At 42.0% G+C, this 18,980-nt stretch overlaps 3 protein-coding genes across 5 annotated transcripts; all 3 read right to left on the bottom strand.

Annotated features, from left to right (window-relative positions):
- Nucleotides 1-2,105: 2,105 nt before the first annotated feature.
- On the bottom strand, nucleotides 2,106-4,532 carry LOC103704143 (L-type lectin-domain containing receptor kinase SIT2-like). Its single transcript, XM_008787320.4, has one exon. It carries the CDS (start codon nucleotides 4,340-4,342, stop codon nucleotides 2,336-2,338), a length of 2,007 nt encoding a protein of 668 aa, XP_008785542.2. The 5' UTR covers nucleotides 4,343-4,532; the 3' UTR covers nucleotides 2,106-2,335.
- A 5,207-nt stretch (nucleotides 4,533-9,739) lies between these two features.
- On the bottom strand, nucleotides 9,740-13,272 carry LOC103704142 (ribulose bisphosphate carboxylase/oxygenase activase 2, chloroplastic). 3 transcript variants are annotated; one of them, XM_008787317.3, is made up of 7 exons: nucleotides 13,084-13,272; nucleotides 12,673-12,992; nucleotides 12,463-12,568; nucleotides 12,287-12,372; nucleotides 10,601-11,073; nucleotides 10,179-10,460; nucleotides 9,740-10,015 (listed from the first exon to the last, which is right to left on the bottom strand). In XM_008787317.3, the coding sequence occupies exons 1-7, from the start codon at nucleotides 13,126-13,128 to the stop codon at nucleotides 9,900-9,902; spliced, it is 1,428 nt and encodes a 475-aa protein (XP_008785539.2). In that variant the 5' UTR covers nucleotides 13,129-13,272; the 3' UTR covers nucleotides 9,740-9,899. The 3 variants fall into 3 exon arrangements, with proteins under 3 accessions (XP_008785539.2, XP_026659264.2, XP_008785541.2); XM_026803463.2 differs by having other exon boundaries at nucleotides 9,740-10,066; XM_008787319.3 differs by having other exon boundaries at nucleotides 10,145-10,460.
- Nucleotides 13,273-14,331: 1,059 nt separating this feature from the next.
- LOC103704191 lies at nucleotides 14,332-15,051 on the bottom strand. Its single transcript, XM_008787380.2, has one exon. The coding sequence runs from the start codon at nucleotides 15,049-15,051 to the stop codon at nucleotides 14,332-14,334; it is 720 nt and encodes a 239-aa protein (XP_008785602.2).
- Between the last annotated feature and the right edge of the window lie 3,929 nt (nucleotides 15,052-18,980).

Raw genomic sequence — 18,980 nt, forward strand, 5'->3', positions numbered from 1 at the left:
TTCAAATAAATAAATTTAAGTTGAATTTAGGAATTTTGGCCCGTGGATTTGTGCAACAAATCGCTTTTTTGATACCTTATATTCGAGCCTGGCCTACATAGGCTCTCTTATCAAGCTTAGATTCTAAGATGCACTGTCTATTAATCAAATAAGCTATCGGAGAGGAATAGTGGGCTATTGGACATAGATATTTGTGGAATTTTTGCAAAAGGAAAAGGCAAAGGCAGCTATAGCTCTGCTCAAAATGAGAAAAACAGAGACAACTGTCAAGACAAAGTGCAAAAGCAAGTACAGGAAGGAAAGTATTATCTCTGGATATGTTTCAGGATGAAAGTGAAGTAGAAGGTCTGGAGCTCCTTGATGTGAATTAAGCTACTCCATTTCGGCTAGAATCAGAACTGTGGAATTTATTGCAGATCAGCTAGTCATTGTTTGAGGCTGAAGGTTTGATGAAAAGAGACAACATCATACTCTTAATGATATGGGCAGAGGTTTGTTGTTCCTGCATTTTAAGACCTCATATGTCATAATTCCATTTACATTTCTCACCTTTGTATGTAAGACAAGTTGCATGCTACTTGAAAAGTATCATATGTAAAGTAAGTGCATCTGTGGCTTTTGAACTGTTGCTGTAGTTTGACTTCATTATGCAGAGAAGTAAAATGAAAAGAATGTTCCAGACCATTGTATTGGCAATTAATGTTGGCTTCTCTGGAGATGCATGGGTTTGTGGAATATTATCACAATGTGATTTAGACTTGATACTATTTTTATGTGGACTATCTTCCCTGTCGAAAATGATTGTCAGGTACTTGATATTATTGCCCCAGCGTCGCAGTTTATTCTGTCAGTAACTGCTGATGTTGCAAACATGGTAAAGATCTCTTAATGTGAATAACTAGAGAATGCTAGGTTATCTGAGCAATTCTGATGAAGTGCAGAAGTTATATGAATCTTATAGAGTGATAATGTAAATTCTCTTCTAACAATGTGATCGACAACAGTTGACCATGCCTTCAGTTCAAAATGTCATAAAATTTTAAATTTGGACGCACTTGGTAACAATTTTCTGGATGTGACTAGATCTAAAGATCAATGACATTGAAATGCTGAGTTTTACTTAATGGGATCATTAGGACAGAACGGAGGTGTATGATTCTTATATATGATGAAATTTGTAGAGTCTGCTGTTGTTCGATGACAAACAGAATGGCGAGATGGAAACATATGAAATGGTTGAAATCCAAGCAAACCCTTCTCAAAACTTTGCAGATAAAAACTGAAATTGATGTAAGCTATTGTTATCGATAATCGAGACAGTCAGGCCTGATCTTAGCCAATAAATGGTTTAAATCCACTAAAGTTTGCTGAAATGGAAGATATGATGATTTGTAAGGGGTTTTAATGTTAACTCTTTCCCTTGAAAGCGATTGTAATCCATATACAGGAAGTTACATTGACATGATGGTTGGGCCCTTGAGTAACATTGACACACTCTACTTTAGTATTAGATATGCTTGTTAGTGCCTCATGAAAATTATGAGATATCCTTGAGTTTAGTGCCACAACACCACAAGAAATGACATTTGAATGCTGATGTTAAGAACCGAGTTCTTGTAACTCTGGAGCCAGGGTTGTGGGATTCATTTCTTAGTTTGGCATGGCTTCCAGCTGCCTGCCTGCTGTTGTCCTCTTGATTTTCAACTTCAGCCAGTCACGGCGTGAGTGGTGTTATTTGAGATATCATCAATTTGTGAGATTATTAGCATTTGAACATCTAGAAGAGTTAGACAGCTCCCAGGGCATATCTCATGCGAAAAAAAGTGCATTCTTATTCTAGTTGCATAAATGATGCCATTGTATTGTGCTACCAGGACTCTGCATATTCCCAGGATCCAGTTTTGGTGGGTAAATTTAAAGAAGTGCAGCGTTGTATCTGTATGAGATACAAATCAGGAAAAGAGCATATGAAGAATATCCAGCCCTTAAATATTCTTGTTTTTCCCTCTCACCTAATTTTGTCCAAGGTTATTTATTTACATTTAGTAAATCTATCATTAACAGAACTGAATGGCGATGGTAAAAAAAAAAAATACAGCCTCAAATAATAGTCGATCCATGGCGGATCCTAGGTGGGTTTACTCCAACCAAGTTCTGAGTTTTCTAATCTGATGAATTCACAGCGTTAAAAGTAAAACATACAGCAGCCAGTCGACAAAGTATTTCTGCAGAACATTATTAAACCTATATATATAGATGGATCTTTGCATGCTTAGCGAACAGCCTAAACAGAGGAAGACAGTTTTATTGTTACACAGCAAGATCTACTGTACTATTAACGACCACCAGGAACAAATGGTGATGAAAATGTTCTGTCTGTGCGATCAGTTGTAGATAGATCTGAGATCACAAAATCGTCGAAGCATTCATCATATCCTTGTGCCGAAGTGCTGGTGATGAGAGCATCCGCTGACATAGGAGGGAGGGGAGCATCACCTTCTAAGAACTGCACGACTTGCCTCATGCTCGGTCTCGCCATGGGATCAGGGTGCGAGCAGAGCAAGCCAAGCGTCAGCACCAGCTCCATCTCCTTCACCACATACTCGTCTCCCAATACTGGATCCCTGGCCTCCAGAATCGTCCCCGTCTTCCAGCATCCTAGAACCCATTCCACCAGGCCCGGCACCTCCACCGACGGGTGGCATTCTATAGGCCGCCTCCCACAGGCAACCTCCAATAGGAAAGCACCGAAGGCGTACACGTCGGAGCTCGTTGTCGCCTTGCCGGTCTTGCTGATCTCCGGCGCGAGATAACCCAGCGTCCCGACGATATGGGTGGTCTGAGGATTAGTCCCACGAGTGTGTAATCTCGCCAGTCCGAAGTCCCCTAACTTCCCATTAAATTCTGCGTCAATTAGGACATTGCTGGCTTTGATGTCTCTGTGGATCACCACTTGCTCCCACCCTTCATGGAGATAGTGGAGCCCGGAAGACACGTCCTTGATGATTTGAAACCTCTGGCTCCAAGTCAATGCCGGCTGCTTTCCTTGGAAGAGGAAGTTGTCGAGGCTGCTGTTGGGCATGTATTCGTATACCAATAGGAGTTCCCCTTCGCGCCGACAGTAACCAAGTAGCTGCACCAAGTTGCGGTGCCTCAGCCTGCCCATGCTTGCGATCTCAGCAACAAATTCCCTCATCCCTTGCCATGATTCGTGAGATATCTTCTTCACTGCAACTTGGGTTGACGAAGAGGGCAGCACACCTTTGTAAACCCGACCGAAACCACCAAATCCGAGGAGGTTCTCTTCCTTGAAGCCTTTGGTTGCTTTGAAGAGATCCTTATATGAAAACCTATGAGGTCCGTATTCGTGTTCCCAGTCTTCAAGTATCTCTCCGTACTTCTTCCTCCTCCTCCTCAGAACAAAGAAGATCGCAGCTATGGGGATGAGCAAGAAGCCTGCTGCAGCTAAGGGCAGTGCAATAGTTAGAAGAAGATGAGATTTCTTCTTGGCGCTCTCTTGGTAAGGAAGTGATGGAAGCTTAGAGAGATTAAGCGGCTGGGCATCTCCGTTCAGGCTAAAGCTCCATCCCAGAATATAATGATGCGATGTAGCTGCCCCTGTTGATGCGGAAAAGCCTACATACATGTCATCAAGGAAGACCGACGAGAGATCGACCTTCGAAGACAAAAGGGGAGAAGCAGGTTTAGGTGCATCGATTGGCGATATCGTAACATCCAGCTGCATATCCATGCCGTCGTACTCGATCCAAACCTGCATTAGGTCTCCGCTGATCAGCTTCAGACTCTTCGATCCACCACTCTTGCCGTCAAAATATGATACAGGAGATGAATTCACAGATATCAAGTTATTGATATCGATGCCGACATGGTTGTCATTGATGTCGTGGAAATCCACGGTCATGACAGTGTCGAGCTCGATGGCAAATATATGATTGCTAGAGTTTCCATTATCTGTCGTGTTGAAGAGGCCGAGATGCTGGCTGGGCATAGCTCCAGCGAACTCCTTCGAGGGGGAGACAGCGAAAGCCAGGCCATGGCCGCAGACATCTGGATACTCCGGTATCATCGCAAAGACAAACGTAGTACTGAAGGAAAGAGGCTCGCCATTTGAAGAGTTCTTGAAATGGAGCAGCTCAGGGTGGAAGGCATGACCCAGTCCTGCCTTTGTGTTGTTGGTCAGCATCAAAAGCCCGCTGGAGGTGATCTGAGCTAAGCCGTTGAGGCTCAAGTTTGCATCGGTGAATCCATGGAAGATGAACTCATTGTCGAAGGAGGCTACCAATTTCAGTAGAAGGATCACGAGGAGGATCCTGGATACCATGGCTGCATTCAAACATCATAGAAGTATTCCCACTTCTTGCTGGCCTTTATTATCTCTACTGGTTAATTACCAGCTAATCGGACTTCATTCTGCCAACTGCTGCTTTACTAGGTCCACACACCGTCCGTGTTTGAAAGAGACTGGAAATTGGATCTCCGAACTGTAATTGCACCATTTTTTACTATGCATCATAAAGTGATGTGAAGAACACAGTAGTGGTGGCAGTGGCAGCAGGGCTGGGGCGTGTAAAAGTCGCAGCTGGAACCACGGAATGGAGGATTTGGATGAGTTGGTTTAGCATGAGACGAACGCTTGGACTTTTGGGGATCACCAATTTTATGCGTCAGGTCTCTCTCTAAAAAAAAAAAAAAAAAAAAAAATCATTGATGGCAACCTAGGAAATTAATATTTGAGGACCTACTTTGCCTGACTTTTCTTCGTCTGCAAAAGATTCTTGACGTGAAAACAAGGGCAGCTATACATCTTCATCAACGTCATTTTATGAGTAGAAAAACTAGGGCTAACTATTTAGATTTTGGACTATTGGCATATGTGCTTCGAGAAATGGTTCATGCAAAGACAGAGTATGGCACGCCTAATGGAAAAAGCGGCCTTTTAACTCGATTCTTCATAAGGTTCAACTCCTGTATGAATAGTATAAGCCCCAAGCTTCCTCTCATAACTCTCCGAACTTCTTCATAGCAGTTCTGTTTTGTAGCTATTTTCGAAGTAACAAAAAGAAAAGCAACGGTGGGAGCGGAGAGTTAGAGTCGAAAGAGAGATTTTTCAATTCCTTCGTCATCCAAAATCAAAAAATTGTCAAAATATTTGACTATTTACTCGTTTCAATATAAAGAATTAGTAAATCAAATAATAGATAGTACACGAATTGGTTGGGAAAATAGATGAGTTGTTAGCCATAGAATATTATTCTTGGTAGACTTTAACCTAACCAAAACAATAAAGAAAGATTCAGAGAATTTTGCCCTATTTTTGACGAAGTAAATAGACCTAAGGGCCTTGATCCATATTTTTCTCATTAACGTAAAAGAAACCGATTCTTAAATCTCTTTCATACTCATATCACATCGAGGTAATGTAGAAAAAAAAATGTAAAAATTCAATCCAATCTATTGTAATCGATTGTAATATATTGACTAACCAAAACACGAGAAGAAAAAAAAATCTGACTTAGTGAATACTGCCAGAGAGAGTCGCAATACCATATGCTAAAAGGAAGAAACTTATAAAATGGCAGTGTGAAAACTAAAGAAAATTGCAGCGGTTAAAACATTGCAACCTTCCAAATAGGAAACGGCTAATCCATTGGTATGCCAGAAAGTTACAAAAGTTGTTCCTTTAAACCAATCTTCTAAAATGAAAAATACTTAAATACCCAAGAAAGATGGTTATATAAAAGTAATATGTTGGAGCTAAATCCTACAGCTTCTTATTTATCGTGGCTTGAATCTTTTATGGCATATATCGATGCACAAGCTTTTTTTTTAATATATTTTTGGAGAGAGAGAGAATTGTTGTACGATATAATCGAAACCACCACAAGTATACGAATGACACAATTATTTCTACGTCCAAGAGAGTAGCTGCTAATCTATCTCATGGCCAGATAGATAAATATAAGGACTAAGTTAGTTGATAGGATTTTTTTTTTTTTTTGTTTCTACGTCCCTAGACCGTGTCACACAGGCGGGATATGGAGGTACAAAATAAAAATGAAAGAAAGGGATGGGTTTTTCTCGCTTTCGGCCAGAAGGGCTGCATCCAAGCTTAGATACGGTATGGGGAGGAGGGTATCTTTTGTTCAACTATTTTCAGGTGGGAGTTATCCGGTGGATTGGATTCAATAAGGATAGATTCTCCTCAACCACCAATAAGTGCTGAGACTGTTGCGAAGAATAACCAAAGAGCTGCACTGAAATTGGGCAAGACTCGCATTAAATCCGGTCTTATCATATAGACAGGCTGCCACAAGTTAGCAGCTCAGATGCAAAGTACAGGAGGCCAATCAACTTCAAGAGACGACGACGTCTTTTTTTTTATATATTTGGACTACGTACAGATAGCTACTGAGGATAGAGAACATATATATTAGTAATCTACGAGAGGCATGATTACTATGGATAGGTACTGAGAATACCAAAATAGAAAAATTATGATAGACATGACCCTAGTTCAAAAGTATGATAAGTTCATACACTTCATTGACTTAAGACATGAATTCAATTTATTTATTTTTTCTGGTGAAAACGATTTCAATATTATTAGAAGAAAAGAATTCCAATTGGATGGTCATCTTGTTTTATGAACTTCGGAAGAGTAATGCTAACTAGGCTCCAGGACACATGCCCCAAGCAAGAGCACATTCGGCTTTCTGGTAGAAATTAAAAGAGCATATAACAACGGCATGCAATTCTGCAATCAAACAAGCACTTGGGGTGAAATGCTTCATTGAATGGTTCTGTATATCTAAACCATGCAGTTTACTAGAGGAGATGGGAATTAAGATCGATCTCTGAAATCTATAGTGGATTGAGGTAAAGAGAAAGCTAGCTTGAGTAAGAGAACCAAAGGATAAGTTACATAGCAATGTTTAATTGGCATCATTGAAAAAACAAAAGGAGTAAATTTTCATGAAGAACTTCAATTAGCAACATCCCACTTATAAATTACAAAGGGAAAAGAAAGCCTTACTACTAATTATGGTAAAATAGGTCCATGATATAATATCCTACCTTGATCAAGGTTATGGGGTTAAGAGTATTTGAGGAGGGTTATCCTATTATGTAGGCAATTACTTACAAATCAAAGGTTTTTTTTAATATTAAAACAACCTCTTCAAAGGCAGCATAGCCATTCATTTACCGCTGTCTCTATAGAAAATTAAGCGGACCTAATTATGCATGTGGACAGGTTTTTGTACCATATACAATCGTATGATGACTTTCTTCCTTCTTGTCTCTTTCGCGGTCGACAAACTTACAAGAAAGACAAATAAATAATTCGGTGGCAGATGGTGTGTCCATTTCTCATCACTCGTCATCCCATACATATGGGTGTGACGTGTCATAATATTTTGAGTTATGCGGACCGGGCCTAGCCGTTAGATCGGGGCCCTTATTACGATGGACACGGACCCAAGGCTTGAACCGGAATTGGACCTCCACGGGCCCTCTCCAATGCCGCATTCCAGTTTCCTGCTTTCGTAAAATCGGCAATACGTTCGATCGATCACTCAACTCGCAGAAACCTCTTTATCCCGGCTCAAGGTATTTTCTCTTCCTTCTTGCCTTCTCTCCTATTTCTTTTCCCTTCCTTTTTGCATTTATTACAATATTGTTGAGAGATGTGTTGTTATTTCTTGAAAACCTCAATTCAGGCCAAAGTATGTTCATTTTAGTTCTGCATTTTTTTTTATTTGTGTTCGTATTTTATGTATTATTGTGTAACATTCAACTCAGCTAATAATGAACTAGGTTTATCCATTTGATCGGCCCATATATAAAAGTTGGAAGAGGACATCGAAAAAAAGTAATGTGTGAGAGACTTCTACATTACATTTGGTAGCGCATGACAAATAGATAACTGTTATTTTAGAATACGATTGATAGAAGGAGACACATAAGAGAGTAAAAATAAGTAAGAAATACTAAGCAACTCACTTTGCTGGATGGGGTGGTTTATCATCTTGGGGATGCCGAAATTCCTTGTTCTGCTCCGCCATTGCAAAGAGGATGAAGAAGAGGTGGAAGAAAACAGAAGAAATTATTGGTGATCTATTCATCAGGAAGTGTTGCAGTCTTGTAGATGGCTCTGTGGAGAATGGGTGGCAAAGACTTCATAGATGTTCTCGTTTTCTTTCTTTCTTTCTTTTTTTTCTCGGACGTTTACTTCCAAGGAATACTTCGGGAGTGGCACCAAGTTTGTCGGCCGGCTATTCACGACGAGGCCCAACAAAAGGGACAGGAGCACCATAGTCGTCAAGGGAGCTATGGGAGCTTAGGGGTTTTCACTATTGGACCGGGCTGGCCCAGGTGGAGGTTTGGCATGGTCTGCAAAGGTTTGCTGCCCATCAGCAATAACCAAGTCGCAGTGAAGAAAGTCTCATGGGAATGAAGACAAGGGATGAGAGAGAGAGAGAGAGAGTTTATTGCAAAAATTATAAGCATGGGGGTCGGCTCCGTCGCAAGAACTTGGTGCAGCTCCTTGTCTTGTTGCCCGCCAAACGGAGAGCTCTGACTGGACTATGACTTCATGCTTAATGGCAGCCTCGACATGTTCAGTTTGATCGACCCCAATCTATGCTTGACTAGGTTCAAAGTTTTTGTTGAAGTATACTGCTTGTTCTATTTATATCTTTGTTTTCTATTCCAATTCTAGTTGGAATAGTTTACTTTCTAGTGTTACTTTTAAGACTCAATATATTTCTTTCTTTCGGGGAAGAGAGAGTGTGCTTTTATAAATATGGAGAACGAGCTAAGTGAACAAATTCTTTTTGGCGGTTGAGAAAGGCATTGGAGGGGTGAGTCTTTTTTTTTATGAGAAAACTATTTATTTTGGCTTTTTTTGAATAAATTTATTTTTCTCTTTCATTTTTTTTCTTCCACTTATTTTCTTCTCAAAATTTTCTGCAAATTTATATTTTTATTTTTTTGTTATGTTTGTTGTTTGCTCTGGATTGTAGGCCAGCACAATTGATCTATTTCAGATAGTGTGCTGTTCTACGCTTTCAAATAATCAAGAATGTGGCATCTAAGCTTTCTACTTGTACGAGGAATGGGAGCAAGTTGTCAATAAATAGAGACATCAAGGGCGGCAACATTCTAGCACATGCAGAACTTGAGAGAATGGTAGGAGGCTTTCGCCTTGCAAGATTATGTGATCACGGGACTCAGGAGCGGTTCAATGCATTTGAGAGCCTAAGGCGAACTCATTAAAAGGAGTATTTTTTCTTTTTATTTTGTATTTAAGACCTTTCCTACAGTGGGGTGGCCTAAGGCGAACTCACTAAAGAGAGCATTTTTCTTTCTGTTTTGTCCTTGAGGCCTTTCTAAAGTGGACTTTCTTTGGACCAGAGCCTTAGGCGACCGCCTCAGCCTAGGCCGGCCCTGACAAAACTAAACTCCAAACCACGCAAGTGTTTTGTATAGCTTTCGCACGCAAGAAGGATCCACCTTCCTTCGCACGAGACCACCATCTGATTGCGCAATTGTTACTTTGAGATCTGTGTTCCACCGATCACATGACCATGCTCATGTCTTATAATGCATCCAAACAGCTCCCATCGACGCTCCAAGTCCGATCCTACGATTGCCACATATTTCATAGAGAGCTTGAATGGCCCTTCACGTTACCATCTTATCTAGTCGCAGCAAATCAGTCAATCATAAAAGAAAACCCATTTATAAATGAAAGAAAGTACACACAAGTATAGCATAGGTACATAAAGTTCTAATACGATTACTCCATTAAGTCATTGCTTATATATATATATAATAAAAAAAAGATTATTTGCCAGGCTTCCCGTCAATCACAAAGCTTAAAGTGTATATACGCAGCTTCCATCATCGCTCCTAGCCGTAGGATCGTAATTTTTAGCAGATGGATCGGTGCAGCCTTCTGGAACTGGCACATGGACTTGTTGGGCTGCTTGGCCTGCACCCAGGTAACAAACAGATAAGCGAAAAGCCCAATCTTATTTGCTGCCTGTGTATATTAAGGAAACAAGAAAAGGCTTTGTTAGCCTTCAGGAAGGACTAGTCGATCTAGAAGCGAGATGCAAACCTCCCATCAAGGCCCCTAGGATTAGAGTGCTAACCATAGTAATTTCCAGTCTTCATGGCATCCTGATTGGCATCTCCAAGTGCAGCCTCGCTCATGTACTTGTCCGCCAGCTGCACCCTCTTCACATTATCCTGCTCCATCACCAGCATCTTACCGTACTCCATGAGCGTGTCCAGGGTCATCGTAGGCTGCTCAAATGTTGGTGCTCCTTCACGCGAGTTAACAAGCCTCTTTCCAACCTTATCAATTCCAATCTCTGAAATCCACTTCCTCACTTCATCATCATAGACTCTGGCCCGGAGGGCACCGAAGAAGTCTGCATACAAAGAGAGCAAATATCCATCATTCTTATCATGATTCTACCATTTCAGTGCAGTGAAGAAGAGTTATTCCTCCCAACGTGTTCAAGAAGATTAGTGTAGTTTATTGAGATATGATGGTTTTCAAGGGGCTTACCAATGGACTGGCCTGGGAAGGCATCGACAAGCTTGATGACATCTTCCTTGGGAACGTTGTCGGTCCTGAATATGCCCTGGCAAACGCCGATACGGTCCTCCCTGGTTGGCGCCCAGTAGAATTTTTCCATACGACCATCACGAATGAGAGGGGCATACAGGGTGGAGAAGTCGTTCCCAGTAACTATAATGGGGACGCGAGGATTCTCCTGCTTGTTGTACATGCCAGGGAGCTGCACATTGGTTGGGTTATCGGCGATGTTCATAAGGGTAGCGTTCACCATCTGATTGTTGACAGTATACTGGGTGGTGCCACCCATCCTTCCTGCTCCTGCATCAAGATCATTGATGAAGAGGCAGCACATCTTCCCCTTTCTAATGATGTCTGCCGCCTCGCGGTATCTTTGCCTGATCAACTTTGCAGGCTCTCCTGCATTCCCACTCTCCAATTCTCCAGCGCTCATCATGACAGGGCTGAATGGAAGAAGAAGCGAACATCCGGATAAATATTGTGAATGGAAAGCAGCAACCACCATAAGATAAGCATTAGGGAGCATTGACTCGATTCTATAGAGGAAGATGTTTCCACAGATGAAGATATCAGAAAGGAATTCATTCACCATGCAATACATGCATGCATGCATGCATTGCACTTGCTCTCCAAACCGATGAGTGGGTTGGTTATTTGAGTCCTGGTTTTTCCCCCTCTCCACGTTTGAATTTTGCATGCTGGGAACCAGCAATTCCACGGCGCAGAGAGCAAGGCAATATCCAGTGAAAGTCTTATATGTGGGAATGCATTGAGTGGTGTGATGTCAAGCATGAACTTGAATCTATATTATAATTCAGCAATTGAAGGAGAGAATCATGTGAGAGTCTAATAGATCATGTTGTTGGTCATCGAGCAACTTGAAGAACTAGCTGCATCCTGTCCTCTGATTGCTCGAGGAGATGATGAATGACCAAGCAGAGGGATAACTTCGACCTTGATCGAAGGAGATGGGAATCAAAGGGCACAATTTAGTGGGATCTCGAGTTCTGACTGTAAATGCTTCATCTGGTCGGGCAATTAGAGAAACCAGAACCTGGATCAGGTAGAAATTTTCTGCCTGATACAAAGAGATCCTAGATGGTTCCCAGATTCTCTGTGCTAGAATTTAAATTAAAATGGATAGGACGGTATAGGACCAGATGATAGTATGATAATTGAAGAGAAATTAGAAGGCAACCCAGGTTAGAGAAATAAGACATCTGATGTTACAAGGAACTGGAATCAAAGATTAATGAACTTACCTCAAAGAGAATATCTGTAGATTTTGTTCGGTTCTATCATCGAGTGAAGATACTATAGATGCAAAACAGAGTTACCACCCAGCTTCAGCATCATGACTAAACCAAGCGACTAGTTGATTGATCTCTATAATTAGTTTAATAGATTTAAGAAATCATACTTTGCACATTTCAACTGTGCAGAAATCATTAGAACAAAGGTCCAGAAACAGGAAATAAAATTCTAATTTCTTGCAACCTGTAACTCAAACTAGAATCACAGAAACAGTCTTCCAATTCATATAAAAAGAGCAATCGACGGATCTTGGAAGACCAATGCCAAGCACTTATCGAAAGAGGCGGAAAGAAAAGCAAAAAGATGCACGGGGGCAGAACATAAGCAGGAAGAAAGACTCACTTGATCCCCATCTTGGCAAAGACGAGTTCGCATTGGAAAGATTTCCCTTGACCCTTGCCACCCCAGATACCCAAGATGAGGGGAATCTGTCCAAAAGCCACCACCAAAAACATTTAGGTCCAACCAACAGCAACCGAAACATAAATTAACCTGTCAAATTAGCTGTTTGGTGATACCTTAATGCCAGGCAGGTCCATGAAGTTCTTGCTGATGTGAACCACAAGCTTGTCCATGAAAGCTGGGGCTATGTAGAACCCATCCACGGTGTTGTCCAAGTTGTACCTGGAAAACCATAATACCAAGATCAGATAAGTATTCCACTCCTATACATTAATGAACCACGCAGCATCTAAAATATAGAACTAGAGCTCTTTCAGTTCCCTTACTGGCGAAGACCCTGGCTGATGTACTCATAGGAGCTCATGACGGGGATGTGGGTGCCATCACCCATGGGAGCTTGGAAGAGGGAATCAACCAAACCCTTCCCTCTGGTGATATCTTGCTGGTCGTCGGATTCATCGAATGCAAGCCCAGCCCATTTGTCCTTCTCGGTCTGCTTCGACTCATCGAGGTCGGCAGCCAAGACCTTGAAAGTGCCGGTGGAAACCTTCCCATGGCTCAAGCTAGAGCTCACCTTCTTCAAGCTGCTCCCGAAGAAGGCCGAGCTCGGAACCGAAGCTCCCGAGCCAGAGCCATGCAAGCTCAGCTGCACCAAGAATACCAAAACTACTCAATACAAGAAGTTAACGACAGAAATCATCTGCATGCAAGGTTAAGTCTAATTAAATAGGCAGTACCGGTACTCTGTTAACAGCTCCAACGGTCGAGACAGCAGTGGCCATCTGGGAGCCGAGGGACGGAAGTGGAGGACGAGAGCTCTGATCTCAACCAGGGAGAGGTCTGCCACTGGTTTGCTCGAGGTTGAGCAAGGGAGGAGGCTTGTATATATAAGAAGAATATTTGGCTCTGGTTTTTTTAGGTAGTGGTGTGGTGAGGGGAAGTTCTGAAATTTCCATCGCTTGGGCTCCTGTGGAGCGGCTGTCCAAACCCTGAGGGCCACACGCTGGAGATTAGGCAAGGCGACGCGTGGCAGCTTCGGAGCCTACTGTTGCAGGTCCGATAAGTTGCGTCCAAACTGGCGTCCCTGCAGGTGGGACCTTGGCTGGGGCAAAGGGGTGGTTTTGGTGCTAGGAAATATCTTCACCACCAATCCATTCTTTAGGTGTTTCTTAGCCAGGTAAAATAGCCTTTTTCTCCAAATTATGATTCCATTTTTTTGCTGCGTGTGTTCAGATCTTTTTATTTTTTTCATTCTAATCTGAACTGGGCTGCCATCTTTTTCTTCTTTTTTTTCTTTTTTTTTTCTTTTTTTTTTGTGTGTATGTGGTGTATGTGGGCATACGTACGCATGCATGCTCCAAAAAAATGTGAGCGCAATCATTTTTGGATAAACACTAAAGATTACTGCCACCATGTAGGCCAAGAGTGCATACCCCAAAAAAAACATATAAATCATTTTTTTTTAGTAAATACGGCAATTCATATAGATCCAACACGAGTACATCCAGTCATATCAAAAGAAAGAAAGATCACCATTTTTTTCGAGATACAATAATGGAAGAGATACTTTTTAATTGATATAAACAAGCTAATGTGCTCACATATATACCAAAGATTAAGGGTAAATACATGCAGTTTCTAGCTCCGTGTCCTCCTTAAAAGTGAGAATTTTTCGCCCGAGTTCATACATGCATTCCTATTATCAATGTGTTCGTCTCATGGGTTCTCCCATCAACTCTCATCTTATTGAGCTACTTGCGCTACGGCCCTCCTCACTGCACCAGTTGACCGCATTCATCTCCACTAAGAGCAGGGAGGAACCATATCTATGAACTGATTGAATTCAAAATATGGAAGAGCTAGAAAATGGTTATTTCGACTGCACAAACTGCTGTCATTTTGGTAAACACAAATCGCAGCATGGATCTCTCAAATCAGATGAGTTTTTTTTTTTTTTGGTAAAACGGCAATCCATTTCCACTAAATCAAAAAGTACATCCTGCTAAATCAGAGAAAAATAAACAGAGCAACAAATGGGGAACACCAGCTAGACTCGTCCAGATGACGTCCCCAGCGTGGCGAGCCACATATGAGGCTACCCAGTCCGCAGCTCTGTTTACCTCACGATACACATGACCAATCTGGACAGCTAGCATCTCCTGAACTAGTCTGCGGGTATCTCGAATCAATGGGTGGCCGTCACCATATCTATCCACCCCCCGTATCCAGTCAATCACCGTGGCAGAGTCGCCCTTAATGCACAGTCTATCAACACCCAGCACACATCTCGCATACCGGATACCCTCCCAAGCAGCTCGTAGCTCCGCCCCAATGACAGTCAAGCCTGGAGTGCTCCGACCACCAGCTGCAATCAATCTGCCATACTGGTCCCTAATAACAAAGCCAACTCCTCCCGAAGCTCTATCCATCGCCATACCACCATCAAAATTCAACTTAAGAAAACCAGGGGGTGGGGGTACCCAGAAAAGAGAAGCATACCTAGGCGCTGAAACAGCAGAAGAGGTACCCCAAATGTCCCTAGCCAACTCAGATGACGTCGATGGAGTCACCAAACAGACCTCCGCTGCCTGGGCCATAGCTCTATCCATAACAATCCTCGGGTGCAACCCTCTCCCCTTGAACAGCCGTCCATTCCTATCCAGCCATATATGATAGGCCAGATAGGCAACTGCAACCCCAAACATGGCTGTGCTAGATCTCCTGGTGGAGTCCCTCAAGAATTGTAACAAATCCACCACTGACTCCCACCTCGAGGGTAGGGCTGCAGATAAACAGCTCCAGATCTGTACCGCCCTAGGATATCGGAGTAAGACATGATGTATGGACTCCTCGAGATCCGGACATACCTCGTAATACTGGGTTATCCTTACATCCCTCCTAACTAGAACGCACCTAGTCGGAAGGCAGCCCCAGGATACCTTCCAGAGGAAAAGCGCCACACGAGGATGCAACCTCAGCCTCCAACCCGCATCGATCTGTCTGTCTGGCACCCTACTTATCCAAGAGTGAAGATCCCTGGCACTTTCTGCCGGTCGGCTCCCATATCAATCTGTCGGGCCCCTCCAGTGATGGAACAGGTAAGGCCAAAACTCTCGCCGCTAACTGCTCTCCAAACGCCTCCCGAATCAGACTCTCATGCCACCATCCCTCACCCGGAACAATCAGATCGCAGACCCTAAGCCCCTGTAATCTGTCCGTATCCACCAACGTCGACAAACGACTGATAGGAAAATCCGTCACCCAACTATCCTCAAGTACATCAATGGAACGTCCATCACCCACCGCCCATCTAATCGCTGGCAGCACCACATGGGCTCTAACACAAAGCAGCAGAAATTAAAGCTCCAAAGCAATGGCCACAGAAAGAGTCAGACTAACATACATCCCAGATGCTACGGCTCTGCCAAACAAATTCTTCCATGGCCATTTATTATAGTTGAAGCAATTTCCATCCATCATCAGATCAAGCTACCAATCCCTTCTCATGATCACAATGTGGAATAAACGCTGCATGAGCAAGTATAATTATAGTTGAAGCAATTTCCAATTCCATCAAGATCTAGCTACTAAACCTTTCTCATAGTTGATATGTGGAATAAACTCAGCATGAGCAATTACATTTAAATATAACAACCAGAAAAGTTTTCATATATAACACAAAGTGTTAAATAAATACTGCACCAGAAACAAAGTCACCGCACTGGATACAAACAAACAATTGCATGACATTGATTACAGAATCTTTATAACAAATTCTGGCCAGTGAGACTATAGACCTCTTACAAGAGAAGCCTGGGTAATGAGACAAGCAACATTGGTTCAGTGATTCATGCTCAGCCATGTGGCAACTGGCAAGGGATAATCCTAACATTTTAGAAATAGTATTGGAAATGAAACCTGGAATCCCAAGCCATGAGATTGTTTAAGAAACCTCCAAAAATATTGCTTGAATTTATGCAGTTCAGGCACTTTACCAGTGGGAAAAGCCTAACCCAGAAAATAATCATCATATGTTGGATATATGGTACATAGATCTATTTTTTTCATATCGAACTTGCCAGCTTAAGTAACTTTGAGCCTGAGAAAACTAGTATCTCCTCAGCCAGAGATTTAGATTAGTGCTTTAAACCCATTGCTTCCACTGCTGCTTAGACAGGATCAAAGCTGAGTGTCCCATTGAAAGGGCCAGAACAGCAATACTAAAGCTCATAGAACCTGAAAGAAAAGGAAATTAATTAAATCAAGCAAAAGAGTAATGCCACAGCTTTCAATAGCACCTGAGCATCCAAAATATGTTGCTGTTTATAAATCTCCTAAACATGTGCACAGAGGAGTATGAACTTGTTCTCCTCATTGCCAACTCGAAGGTTTTGCAGCTTCAAGAGCAAGCACATGTCAATCTCCAAAAAAAGGCTCTTTCAGGCACTTCAACATATAAAGGACCTGATAGTTCGGTTCCCAGTTTTCATGTCCGAAATTAATTCTATCAAGACAAAGCAATACTATACTGCTAGAATAAGAAATTCTATGACTAATACTTGCAAAAAAAGGCTTCACTTATAAGAAGAGGGAGAAAGGGAAAACATATAACTGTAACCAATGAACTCATTCATCAATTTGATTGTTCCGTTCCAGAAAGACAAACCCTTGTTTTTTCTTTGTTGAAGGGAGCAAGGAAAACTATAGCCATAGAAAGCTTTTTACCTGAATTATCTAAGTTTTGTAAATCGTTCTTCACTGTTCATTCATATAATAGACAACATTTGTCTTTCAAATCCTTTCTCGTGACTTACAGGATTGTCTCTGTAGATTTCCGTCCCTTTCTCCTGAAAGCACTTACATAGAAAGCCACTCCTAGAAGGCCACTTCAAATAACTCACTATAGATTAAGTGATTTATCTACCACGTATCACTAAATTTAACACATTAGTGTCTTTCCTAATACACAAATTTCTCAAGCATTGAACCTTCTCGTCACATAAACACCAAAAGCACATTTTCACTTTGTCCATGCAGTTCTATTTCTACCAGATGTCATTTTATCTCACCGATCTATGGTATAATACATCCACGATACTAAGAGAAATTTTCTGTAGGAGGCTAAACTAAAAGATAATAATTAATAGCAAATTCATGGCAGGCGATTCTTATGCCTTGCAACATAAAATACACTGGTGAATTAGTCATTTTGGAAAATCAATGGTACAAAAACTACTTAAATGCATGACTAATAGTAATATCATCTCTGAGAATGATACTAGAACAGTGATATGTCATGTCGTTCTGACATAACAATCAAACAAGCCTCATGCCATAAATGCACACAAACAACAAAGGGGGCTCATTCACGAAGTCAACTAAACAAAAAGATTATGTTAAGAAAAGTACTCGCAATGAAATGGTTAAAGAGGCGAGATATGGACCCCATGTCAATTGATTTCAGAAGGAGAATGGGATGAATGTGGAGTTTAAGGGACTGCTTAATTAGAACTGCCAGATATTTCTAATCTTTAGTTCTTTTGATCTTGCTGACCCACACCCATGTACCGAACCCATTATCCCGTTCTGAGATGCGAGATGGATCTGGGCGCACAGAGGAGAAGTATTTGGGTCGATCTGAAGGTTTTCCTCTTCTTGACGGCCGGAGAAGGTCGCGAATCAGGGCGGCGATGGTGGTGGCGGGTACCGGTACAGATGGGAGCAGAGACGCGGGAGAAGAAAGGGCCAAAATAAAAGCTCACCGGGGAAAAATAAAAGGAACGAGGAAACCGCACTCACTTTCTGTTACCAAGAAGGCAACTGCCCACCGGGGCCCGCGCCTCCTCGTATGAGAGTAGTTCTGAGCTGGATAGAAAACAGTTGATGTGTCGCAATTTTATTGGAGCAATTCCATGCCGCTCCTTGCAAGCTCGAAGAAGTTCTCTAGCACGGGAAGGAGAGGACCAGTTCCATTAACAGCAGGATGGTTGAATGCTGAGTTAACCCTCAAATCTTTGTGAGCTTAACTCTCATATGCACAAAATCAACATCCTGAAGCATTTTGTTCTATTGTTTGTCGGCAATTTTGATTCTTGTTCATAAGTACAGAAAGATTACTTTTTGCTGTGCCAGTTGCATATAATTAAATCGCAATATGTTGCAATATTTTAATGATATTTTCCATCTACATTGCGTTGTAGCTCGACACAACCGCAATACGCGGGCATCAAAATCGGTTATGCAAAATTTATGCCTTATCAAAGCAAGTTATAGAATATAACATCGGACAGTTTAATCTAACATGAACGTAGCATTAGATATGCTGCACATCATCTGAGGATATGGACATGGGTGGCGTGAGGAGGAGCCTAGCCACCGTTTTGATTTGAATACAGTTATTAAAGTCGTTTACATTTCAACAACTAACCGTTCTCTTTGCCTCACATTATGGAGTTCTTTTCTCACGACCACAGCCGCAAGAATAGGAGGCTGACTACCTTCCTCCCTCCAAGCCAAATTCCAACCCCCCCTCCTTTTGTTATAAAACTCGCAAACGACTTGTACCTTCTAGATATCGGAGAAGCTAGAAGCTGCCATCATGGAAAGAAAAATCCCACGAGGAGACGAATCGACG

The sequence above is a fragment of the Phoenix dactylifera genome, chromosome 3 (assembly GCF_009389715.1).
Source record: "Phoenix dactylifera cultivar Barhee BC4 chromosome 3, palm_55x_up_171113_PBpolish2nd_filt_p, whole genome shotgun sequence".
Lineage (NCBI taxonomy): Eukaryota > Viridiplantae > Streptophyta > Magnoliopsida > Arecales > Arecaceae > Phoenix > Phoenix dactylifera.